The following is a 12523-nucleotide window of genomic DNA, read 5'->3' on the forward strand; positions in this document are numbered from 1 at the left end:
CAATAAGGCCATGGTTTCTTGAGTCCTCATTACATGTCAAGTGTGCAGAAACCATGGCACATTATTGCTGCCTCAGGCCCACCTTAATCTTATTCTGTGTAAACTAATATTCTTTCCCAATATAAAGAGGGGGATTAAAAAGCAAATAAATATTATACTGTCTTGAAACATAGAATAAAAGAGTATTTTAAAACGAATTCACATCTTCCTTGGGTATCTTTAAATTAGGCAAATTTGCACTTAGAGCAAAATCACATCTGATTTCTCAAGAGGTGTAGAGGAGAGAGAAGAAGGTGAAACAAGCCATTTCATAAAGGGCATTCCTCATTTGAATGGTCACAACCAAATTTAGATATGCATGACTGGCAGCAGTCCTGGTTAGGTCTCCACTCCATTCTTTCCCTCCCTTCCAACCATGCATCAATCGGTTCTAGCTGGGAAGAAATAAAGCAAATATAATACCATACTTCCTGCAAATACAGCAAATTCCACTCTTCACCCTAGCTTCTCCAACAATATCCACTGAGTCACTAATTTTGCATGATAAAAAAAGATATTATTCAGTGAAGAAATACCAGAGATAATCCCCTAATCTCAAAAGCTGAGGCTTCTGCAGGCTCACAATTTGACCCCTAGATACATGACTTACTTTTTATAGAAGGAATTATTTATATGGCGATTGCATCCCATGTTTTTTAACTAGAAAAATACCCAGCAGTGATAATTCATTGATGGCAGACAAGAAGTATAATCTAATACTTCAATGGCTGTCAGAAATTCATGATGAAACACCATCACCTTTAACTGGGCATCAATGTCATCAGTAGATGAGAGCTGGGCAGGTCTAGATTGCTGAAGAGGACTCTAATGTAGAGTTGTCCAAAGGCAAAATAGAATGCAAGATGGCAAGAAAACAACAGCAACCAAAAGACAGTATATCTTACTTTCCTAGAAGATGAGAACTATGGGCCAAACTCAGCTCAACAGTAGGAAAGCACTTCTGTTCTACTGAAGACAAATTAAGATAAAATTGTCCTCCAAGTTATTTTGACTTCTAAAATGTGTTTGTCTAACTTCTGTAACCGAGGCTGACTTTGTGACAGGATCTCTCCATGTGAAGCCAAGTTAGGAGAAAAACCCCACCTGTTTAAAGTCTAAATTAGGAGTTGACACTACAACTTCACAATGAAATGGAATTAAAACAAATTTACTTTTAGATAGGTTCTTTGCACTCTGGGATCCAACTTCAGTTCCTTGCAACTTAATTAGCTAAATATACAATGTAACCTTCCATCTGGTAGAGTAATTTAACAGGAATAATTGTGAACCACCATAACTCAACGAGACACTGAGGAAAACCATTGAAATGCTATTTCCTTTCCTTTGGAAGAGAATTATGTACAATTTCAGCATGCTTTGCATTTCTAACAGTTAGAGCCAACAGGGAGGTATCACTCTCATTTATATTACTTTCCCATGAGAAAATCAAAAGCAAAGTACAAAGCTTCTGCCGTTGTTCATGAATGGCTCTGTAATACTTGGCTTTAGCCAGTACATGTTATTTGGCAGCTAAACCCCTTAATTAGAGCTGTGGGTTTGAACAGATTTTTCAGTGAAACTGTTTTGCAGGAGTCTGGAGAAGTGCAATCTTTACTAACCAATGTCTTCTATTTTGGATGATCTGACACCACGTGATTTCCACTTTTTCACTTCTCTGTCTGTTTCTCTCTTTTTGCCATCTTTTAGATGCTCTTTGTTTACTTGTCTAGGAATTTTCAACTGGGCCTGCCCTAGGTACAATGGAAATAAAATCCCAGTCTCACTGAAATCAGTTTCTACTGACTTCAAAGAGTCTCTTAAAATGCTTTAGATTTCAAAACTGCTCCTTGCTCCTTATTTAAGCTGTTTTCTTTAGGTTCAAAAATCAAAAAGGTGTCTACTATCTCATTACCTGTTTATCAAAAAGTTAAGTAGGCTACTTGTTAATGCTGGTTTATAAAACATTTCTGAAAGCATATAGAGTTTGTGTAACGAAACCTTTAAACAACCTCATGAAGCAGAACTTTGTAATTGAATTCTGGCCTTTGCGTTGGGCAGCATAAGGTGAACTAATGTAGTATTTTGACCAAGATTGTGTAATTACTCTGATAACATGAAGGTATCTAGCACAACAAAGTAATTCCTGGCAAGATAGAAAGTGATATATATATATACAAGTAGTGGGATTTTTGATTAAACAATAAGACAATGAAAAACTTTTATCCAGGTCATCTTGAAACTGAGTAAGATGCACCCAGGTGTAACACCTTTGCTTCCTTCAATTTAAAGTGTTAAAGAAAGTAAGTATGAGGAACAATCTTGCACTGAGAGGAAGACAATGATGGTCCTTAGAGGAATCATCCTGGTGATTGCTTCTGTTGAATTCTGTTGCAGGCCCTGGAAGTTTTCCATATACCAAAGCAGACCTACACAAATTCTTTTCTCTCTGACAGTGTCATTAAGCCTATCCTAGCATTCGGTTTTATTTTGAACTATCTGGAAATATTTCCCCACTTAAGCTAAATTAGAGTGACAGGGAATCCCTCCTCACTGCCAGTTTAGGAGCCCTGATGGACCCAAGACTGCAGCCCAGCTACTATGGAATTACATTGCCTCAGATCTGCTGGCTCCTGAGGGCTGAACTCTGTCTTGGCCTGTTCATTAAATGAATCCAGAAGAAGCTGTTAACGACAGTTTGCTTCAGATTCCCTCTTTTACTGTAAGTGAAACATTCTTCTCTTTCTAGATCTCTTACTACTAATTATACCCTCTCAAACTTCTGATAGTGAATTTAGGAAACCTAAAAGTGTCTGGTGAATAATGGAAGAGAAACCAAGAAAAAGAAGGGCTGGGAATCAGGATACTTTCCCCACTGCCTTCTCTTTATGCCAAGCACTGGTGTGATTTCCTTTGGGCACGTGACCTAGTCTAAATTTGTCAAGATTGTTAATTAAAGCAGGAAAACAAGGACTCTTGAGAGGCAGGAATGCTTAGCATCCCTGAAAAATGGGATAAAATGAGGGGATTAATTTCCTGTTTGCCTTGTTTCCCTGATTCAATAAACAAAGTGCCTCTCCCATTTATTGTGCTCGCTCATAAGCGCTGCAGAAAATAACGCTTCTCTCTACTGAGCTCGACTCCTTCATTTTGGCAGACATAATAATTAAGGGTTTGTGATCCTCTAAGCCTTGTTTTTACCAAAGACCAAAAGAAATCCAGCTTTTTCATATACTGTTACTTCACAGGAGAGTATTTTCCTAGAAAATGCAAACAGAAATGGAATTTGGTGGCAGAAAAGGAGAAAAACTTTCACATGCAAAACGTTTTTCTTCTCGGTTTCAACTGCTCCAGTAAATTACTGAGTCACTAAGTGAAGAAAGAATAATGGTAAGGAAAGATTCTAATTGTATTCTTTTTTTAAATGACATCTGCTGAGTTCTCTTTCAGGACTCTTTCGCTCTCATTATGCAAGAGCCATGCTGTTATTCTGCTGCCTAATCAGGTTAACTTAATATGGTTTTTACAAAGTGGTCCTCATGACTGTGCTGCACAGCCTTCTTCCTCTCTTTCATCACAATATTAAACAATCCTTCATCTCCTCCTTTTTCCTGTATGAAATTACATGATTTCCACCCTCCAAGCAAGAACCTAGCACTACTTGCTATTTTAAAACCCCTATGCTACATTGGCATTAAGGATGCTTCCAATTTTTAGAAAGCGAGCTACAAAGTAGCACTGCCGAGAGTGACCTTCAGATCCCCAAGCAAAATGAGAGCTGTAAGCTTACAACTCCATCAGCAAGGAAAGATTCAGCTGGCATAAACCCAAAATAAAGAGAAATAGTGATTGCCATTCCCATTCTGCCATGATTGTGCTACACTCAGGAGAGAAAAAAAAAGGTTTATACTTGATATGATGATGTCCCCAGGAATTTCTTCTAACAAAAGCCAAAATGTAAGGCAAAATTCCATTGATAGAAACATTTGTGAAAAACCTTTGGCTAGAGCTAACCTTTACTGGAATTTACTGTATTTTGCTGGTTTGCATCAACACTTGCACACAGAAAATGAAATGTTACAGACTGAAGAAAATGCAAATGTTATGGCCATTTGCCAGAATTCCTGCATTTATTTCAAGGAGGTAAAAAAAACCAAACACCAAAAACCAACCAACCAAAAAAAACAACCCATCAAAACTTTCTTTGAAAACAACTTCTATTCTACTTGTGTTAGTTTTACAGTAAACTTTTGTCAAGCAGATCGTGTTTTCTCAGTCAGATAGACAGAATTACAGATCTCAACAACCAAACGTTCTCTTCATTAAGCGGTCAGGTCTCCAAAGGTGCACAGCTTCCATCAGAGCTCTTACAACAGTCAGTATGAATTTCAAGAGCGTTCAGTAATAGGGAGAGATTTTCAAACCTCTCTGGGTCATTTTGATGCAACAGTCTCATTGCAAGTTAATGAGCCATGTGCTGCTCAGCCGTTCGGATGCCTGGCAGAAAACACATGACTCGTATCCATGGTGAAAGTTGTGGGCAATTTTAAAGCCTGATCTTACGCTGTTTAGGCTAAATTCTGCTCTTTGCTACATATTCTCCTTATGGTATATTTATCTATCCAGTGAAGCAATAGCTCCCCTTGCTCTGCTCTTTTGAAAGTCTGTCAACACAGAGCATCTAAATGCAGCTGTGCAAAGGGCTGCATGTCTTGGCCTCTAGCCCCTAGGACTGTCCCAATCCTCTATGCAGCTGAGCTGTGTGAAGCTCACTGCTGACAAGTTCTGCTGCATCTCGTACAGAAAGGAATAATCCACATGGCTAGGAGAGTTATTGAGCAACCACAGTCACCGAAACTAAGATGTTAACTCTGGTACCGAATTGTAAACATAGAAAGAGCAAGACTTTTAAGCCTTTACCTCATTAGCTATGCATCCCATCATTCTAGATACTAGAGAACTGGGATTTTATCATAATTTCTCTGAATTCTTTTTAAAAAGATTAATAAGGAGATGCCACTTCAGGACTAATTAAACTAAAGTTAGACAGATTACAGCACAAGGAACCGAGACACCGAGAGTCATGATTTACAATGCCTGTGTGACACTTGGTGTTCCCTTAGCACTGAAAAACACATTAGGGTATCAGGGAAGAATGATTCAGCTTTGCTGCCCATTAAATCTGATCTTAAAGTAACCAATTCAATCACAATTACCTTCCAAGAGCATTATAGTAAAGTTGGAGCAGAGAAAGATACTGCTATATTTTGTATTACAAATATGGCAAATAAAACTGGAAGGCAAAAGCAGGCTGTGATTAAAACCCACAACAGGTATTCCTTTCTTAAGATTGAAAGGAATGTGAGGTCTTCTTTCACATGAATTGATGACTTCATGCAGGTTCAGAACCACAGAGGGTTTACAAGGAGTCAGTAGCAGTAAGTGTTCATGGCCCGAAGGAAAGGAAAAGAGGTTCACCCCAATGGCAAAGGTCAGATTTCTGCAGGCTTATAGCCTGTCCATATACATGAGTGTTCATGGGACATCTTTGTCTAGTAAGGTCCCATGAGGATGACACAGGCTCCACAATGTCCCCTCTGCCTGGAGGATGGCCCTATAACCACGCAGATCAGTTTAGGGTCATTTGACTTGTGTCGATCTGGTTCCTGTTGCTTTTACTCTCAACCTGATGAACAATCATTGCAACCTTTGTGGGGATGTTGCTGTAGGCTGGAACTAAACAACTCTAGTACTCAGGGAGATTGGATGTGTAAACAGGATATTTATACAGTTGCTGCTCTCAAGGATGTGGGGAGCTACAAAATATACTGCCCTGCTAACACACAATATGTTGTACGCTTCATTTATGTTTGCTTATCAGAATCGCTATGCAAATGTCATAGGAAGAGTTAGGGTAATGATTATTTGAATATATATTTGCCTATTTATCCCACAAGTATCTTTTCAGAGTCATCACGTCCAATGTTCAGTTTTGGAACTGATGCACTGCATTCCCAAATATTTGGAATAACATATAGCGAACATCTGGATTTAATTATATTATAGTCTTCTTATGCAGACAATGGGAATTGAATTAAGGAATATTTTGAAACCCCCACAGAGATATAAAAGTATTAGCAGCTGCACAAGAACTTGACTGTTAGAATGTTTGAAAATGTTTTGGTTTACAGATCAACAGTCTGACACATCATAAATATCGACCATAACATTTAAGATACATAAACACAGAAGAAAAATTAAAACTTGCTTTTCAAAACCCTGTGGATGAATTCACAGCATTTAGGGGATGCAGAGTGTATCCTTTTGTTTAAAGAATGAAAATGCATATTCCATTGGCACAGGATATACATATATGTTGTACAGTGGTATTAAGCGGAGAACCACATAAAGGCTTATTGTGACTGAATGGCCTCAACAAGATTTTATAGAATCTTGTTATATTGCCACAATATTGTACAAAGAGTAATTCAGCTAGAATAAATTAGCATTCTGCTTTCCATGCTTTCATTCCTTTGAAAATATTTGGGGATATAATATGAGCTTAGAGAGTCTGCCCCAAAGTATTAGATGCAGACTTCATTTTCCTTCTCAATGTATGCTGGTTCCAAATGCCACTTCTTTTCAAGTGAGTACCAGTTTTGCAGTCAGTTTTCAATCTCCCAGTGGCTAAATCACATTCAAAGGCTGTTAGCACAGTAGGGGGTCAAACTTTCTCTCTGAGTGTAACTATATCACTCAACAGCAGACTCATGCAATAAGCAAGCTAATGTTTTCTTTTCTTCCCCCTCCCACTTCTTTTAGTGTCTCACTGCATTCCTGGATACTGGTCACCGCATCAAGGACCTGAGGCAACAGCCACATGGACTTCACTACAATCTTTCCAGCTTCTTTATGGTGCAGAAAAAGTCAAGCCTACAGTTCACCTGCTGACAAAAGGTTCAGTTGCTAAGTCCTCTACAACATTCTGAAATGTTCAGATGAACATTTTCTTGTGCAATATTACACATTCCTATGTGTAAAAAGCACACACAAGCATCTGTGTGTGCATGCACATGCATACATAAACTTTGATAGCCAATGACACAAAATATGGTATTAATCCAATTCCTATTTCCACAAATTCCCTACAAAATATCTTGAAAAAAAAGGTTGTCTAAAGGCAGTATACTGTATGAAGACAGAGACTCTATCTACCATGACAAAGAGAGAGAGCTATTAAACTCAGAAGCAACACTGAGACAAAGAAAATAATGCATTAAAAAAATCCATGACACGATTAGGCACTAAATTTATCAGGACTGGAGTTTGCACCAGCTGTCAGCACTGGGAAACACCAACTCCTGATATCATGTGGTCAGTCTGACCTCATAAAGGTGCAGTCAGGATCCTTGAACTTACCACAGTACCATCCTGAACAGCCTTTGTGTGTTATGACACATGCCTTGCTGATGGACAGCCCAGTTAAAACAAAGGGTAGGAGAACTGCTGGATAAGGGGCTGGAATAAACTAGGCTAACTCACCTGTTTTACGAAGTGGAAAATCATCCTTGGCATCCTGGGCTCCTGGTAAAGTGTATTTGTACGGTGGCGAGGCCCCACTCAGGGGTGGAGAGCTTTGATCCAGTGAGGTATGGTGGGCAGCCCTGCAGCAAGCACAGAGAGGTCACAAATTAGCAGTCACTGAGGTGACCAGCAGTAACTATCTACACATGTTGTACACATGTCTCAGCTGTGTTTATGTTCTTGTTCCTCTAAGTGTGCACAAACCACAGGCTCATGTAACCAATTTCACTTCTACAGTAAGCTCTGGAACTCCTCGGGATTCCCAAGAATGCACTTTTTGCACTTCTTATAAAAGTCACATAGGAATAGAGTCACAGTGACCTACAGACAGGATCTGTCACCAGTCTGGGGAACTGACCACTTTAGATTGTTGCACTTTAATACAGACCAGCTGAGGCACAGGACAAACCATTTAAGCCCTGTTTATCACACACACATAGATGTACATCGACCCAGCCTCTTCTATCCAAATGTAAGGGGGGGTGTGTGTGTGGGGGGCTTATATAAAACTAACCAGGATGGAAAAATAAAGCAAACTATTCAATGGGCAAGGTTGATAAAACCTTGCCTTTAAGTTCAGTTTCTAAGTTTTGTGAGCACACTGCTCTGTAGTACGTAGCACTCACATCAGCAGAGAAGCTCCAATCCAAGGAGCACTTTCTGACAACTGCTGGATGACAGAAATAGTGTGGGCAGATCTTCCTGCACACAGAAACTGCAAATTTCAAAGAGATTGCATCATTTGGCCCAGAAACAGGGTGGGTTTTGTTTGGTTGATTTTTCTGTTTAGAAGGGAACAGAGGAAAAGGAGAGAAACTTTCCAACTTAGTGTTTATGTAAACACAATTTAACTTGGCTTTTGACAGTCTCTGTCTTTCCAACCCAGTGTCATCAATCAACAATATGTCTTTGTCAAAAGGGGCACTGTCTTGAGAGGAAGTGCAGCTTCCCCTAATGCAGCAGAAGTGCTCCTTGTTCTCACACACCTAAAGACTCAGAACAAACCTCACATAGTCCAGAAATCTTACACAGTCAAGAGAATTTTAAACATTATTGGGGGGGGGGGGGGAAATTAAAGGAAAGAGAAAAGTTTTGTCTCTCCACCAGAAACAAAGTAAGTGTGTATTAAATCATGTTACTATAATGCTCTGATTAGCTTAGAATGGAAACTCCAAGGGCAGGCCTCCACTAACTCTTTTTAAAAAACCCCACCAAGCTCAAGATGGAAATATGGTGTGCCATATGTATTCCTGTTTGTCCTACACCAAAGGTCAGTCTGGGCATAACACTGAAGTCTTTCAGAAGGACAGTCATTTTGTTTGATTGACTTATGTGTCTGCTCTAATAAGGGAGATGAAGAGAAATTCATTAATAATAAAAAAAAGGATAAAACCTGTAAAAACTGTACTTTAAAAATGTTTGTAGGTTTATTGCATGACTCAAACCACTTGCTTCAATGGGCTAGGCAGATTCTTATCAAGGCCAAGGCATCACAAGAATATGAAGGTTTGGGTACTAAAACCCATCAGAGTAACGAAAGTTAAATTACCATTATCATGGAAAGTATAGCATCATAGTAGTATCATAGTATCAGTCAGGGTTGGAAGGGACCACAAGGATCATCTAGTTTCAACCCCCCTGACATGGGCAGGGACACCCCACGCTGGATCAGGCTGGCCAGAGCCTCATCCAGCCTGGTCTTAAACACCTCTAGGGACAGCGCCCCAACCACCTCCCTGGACAACCCATTCCAGGGCTTCACCACTCTCATGGTGAAGAACTTCCTCCTCACATCCAGCCTGAATCTCCTCGCCTCCAGCTTCATTCCATTCCCCCTAGTCCTATCACTACCTGAGATCCTGAGAAGTCCTTCCCCAGCCCTCCTGTAGGCCCCCTTCAGATACTGGAAGGCCACAATTAGGTCACCTCGGTGCCTTCTCTTCTGCAGACTGAACAGCCCCAACTCCTTCAGTCTGTCCTCATAGGAGAGGTGCTCCAGCCCTCTGATCAAAATCCTTTTGAGTTACTTGTACTACTCAGGACCTTCACTGTAATTCATTCAAAATCCATGTAAATCAAGCAAAGTTGCTATAACAGCAGAAGTCGAGGAGACTTGGAAGAATAACAGTTTTCATTGTAAATCTGTGACAGCATCAAGAGATGAAGCATTTGAAACAGAAAGTTTATCCAAATTTCTCACAGCATCTTGTTCTGTATAGCTCTCATCTCATCACTGAACAGAGAGCAGTTCAACCACAATAATTACAGTTATTGGCATTTTGTTAACTTCTGGGTTGAACTTCTGTCTTGCTCGGGAAGCAGACTCTCAATACCTCTGCTGGAGAAGCATTCTGGCAAGTTTTAACACATACCTCAACAAGACAAGGAAACAGCTTAATACTGAACATACGTGTACCAGAGCTTGGGGTGGCGGCTCACGGAATGATTCTTCCCATTTGCTGGAGAGTCTTTTGTTGCCGACTTACTCAAGAGGAACTCTTGAAGCTTCTGCTTTACTTCTGTACTTGCCACTGCCCCTAAGACACACAGAATTAAACATATCTTATCTGTACTTAAAACCCCCACATTTCTGAAGGAAACAAAAACTAAATCAGAAAAAAAAAGGGCCCGTGTCTTGCTGCTGGAAGTTTGTAAACCATAAAAAATATTGGTGGATATCAGTCACAACGAGATAACATTCAGATTAAATGCTTGTCTGTAGAAGACTGAAGCTGGCCATAACCCAGAAATCCAGTGAAGTCATAAGGAGTATTTCAACAGTAGAGGAGGCCATTCATCCAGGGCCAGCTGCATCTAAAGAATTTAAATTATTTCCTTATAACTCACGAATCCAAACTCAAGGATAAAACTAAAAAGATAGTGACAAAAGGTCACTTTGAGTTTGCACTAAACAAAGCCTTTTCATTTAGTAAAGTAATAGTAATAGCACAGCAAAACTGCCCTCTGAACACTATCCTTATTACAAGCAGAGTGCCACAAAAAGCACCAGCAATGAGCTTTTTCAAGCCACTTAAGAGCCTGTACCTGTGATGTCTGGAAGACAGACCACAGTCTGAAACAGGAGTCTTAGTTGATTACTCTTGAGACACAAAAACAACAGAAAGACCAAAATCCCAGGAAGACACAGTGCATTTTGTCTTTTCTTGGTCAGAATGCGACAAGAAGCAGGGGATGTCAATTTGAGGTTAAACTACCAGTGCCTACTTGCAGCATGGGACTTGCTTCTTCACTCACAATCATAATATTCTTCATTAAAAAACCAACCAAACAAACAAAAAACATGAAAAAAAGAAATTCTACTTTCAGTTTTCCATTAAGAGTGAAAGGCATACTGATACTTTAAGTATTTTGTTACTCATCCCTGACACAGCATGGCTGGCTGATGAGCATGTCCCCCTGTGACCCAGTTCCCATAAAATACCTCTACTACTCCTCAGCTTCAGACTCCTCATTCCTTCCTTCCCTGCTTTACTTACTAAGCAGATCATAATCAGCAAATGCAGGGCCTGGGGCATCACAAATGCTGCTTGAATTGGTTGCCACATACAGAACAGCCACCCAGCAAGCCAAACTGAGAAGGGAATCATCAAGTTTACATCACTGCTCTTCCTTTGGTGGGAATACAAATAAAGCCCAACAGTTTATACAGAGGCTAATTTTTCATACCACTTATAGGAACATTTTGTTCCTGTGGCTTCTGACACCCTCCCACTGCTGGGTTAATAGGCTGGTGATGCTTTCATGGATTCATCATTCACCAAAGTATACTGGAAATACCATGGACACATTCGTTTCTAAAGTCTACTATATGGTACACCTACAACTGATAGATTTTTGAACTAGGAAGGAGCATGTGATCCCCATGACCGTAACATACAGCTCTTCTGCTTCGATCTTAGTCAGTTGATCCTTCTGCTCATTTAACAGGCAAGTTGATCATGGCAGCTTCATTTTTAATACCTTCACAGTGTACTTTAACAACCTGATTTTTAAGCTGACCTCACTAACAAGAATTATTTGTATCTGTCTCCCTCTAGTGAGCACCAAATTCCAACAGTATCCTTTCTATCTATCTGTCATTTGCCTTACAGCTATAAATGATCTAGAAATAACTCTTGGTTGGGCACCATAAAATGGCATCAGGAACAAACACAAAGCAGCTTGAAAAAGTACAAGCAAAAGTATTTAGAAGTCTTAACCAAAGATATTCTTAAATATCACATTTTCAGTCTTGAAATAATGCTCAAATTACTTAATCACCAAGTAATTTGATTTTTTGCTGCTTTGAAGTGCTTCCTGCATTGGGAAATAAGCTCTTCAGAAGGAAGTTCTCATGTGAACCTTTAGCCTTTCAATTTCCCTCCTTTTTTTACAACAAGAACTACATTCTTGAGAAGCACAGTCTGTCAAAATATGCTTTGCTACAGTCCTCCAAGTTTGCAGACAAACCAGCAATGTGTTTCTGTTGCAGGAGGTGGCCTGCCTTTCTGCAAGCACAGCCTCGACTTCTCTAGTTGCATATTTCACACTGCAATAGGCCTACTTCAGATTCATGTTTGTCACCCACTTTAGCTGAGAGAAGGAAAAGGGGAACAGATATTTCTTGTTAGGATTCACGGTCCATCCGCTCTTACTTTCTCGGCCTCTTTCTTTGCCTCGGAGGGGAGGAAGCTGTTGTTCCCTGCGATGCCTTTCCAGTTCCTGCTCTTGTCTCTGCTGCTCCAGTTTCTGCTCTTTTTCAAGGAGTTCTTGCTGTTGTTTAATGGCTAGGAGTTCCTGTTGTAACTTGCACAGAACAAAAAGACATGAGAAAGGGCAGTCTGAACTGTTTTCTAGGTCACCCCTGCCTAAAACAAGCTCCTTAAATAACTGAGTATCAGTG

The 12523-nt window shown here is 39.9% G+C and overlaps 1 protein-coding gene across 3 annotated transcripts in view; it reads right to left on the reverse strand.

Moving 5' to 3' along the window:
- Window positions 1-12523, reverse strand: part of HDAC9 (histone deacetylase 9) — a 546793-nt gene that overhangs the window by 216086 nt on the left and 318184 nt on the right. The window contains exons 5-7 of one of the 3 annotated variants that reach the window (XM_068152479.1): window positions 12276-12426; window positions 10031-10157; window positions 7579-7700 (exon numbers count right to left, since the gene is read on the reverse strand). In XM_068152479.1, the coding sequence (XP_068008580.1) occupies window positions 7579-7700; window positions 10031-10157; window positions 12276-12426 (400 nt within the window). The remainder of the gene's footprint in view (window positions 1-7578; window positions 7701-10030; window positions 10158-12275; window positions 12427-12523) is intronic. The other 2 variants (XM_068152478.1, XM_068152477.1) reach the window with 2 other exon arrangements.

Source organism: Melanerpes formicivorus, unplaced genomic scaffold (genome assembly GCF_026170545.1).
Source record: "Melanerpes formicivorus ecotype bairdi unplaced genomic scaffold, bMelFor1.0.p_v2 SCAF_23, whole genome shotgun sequence".
In the NCBI taxonomy this organism is placed as follows: domain Eukaryota; kingdom Metazoa; phylum Chordata; class Aves; order Piciformes; family Picidae; genus Melanerpes; species Melanerpes formicivorus.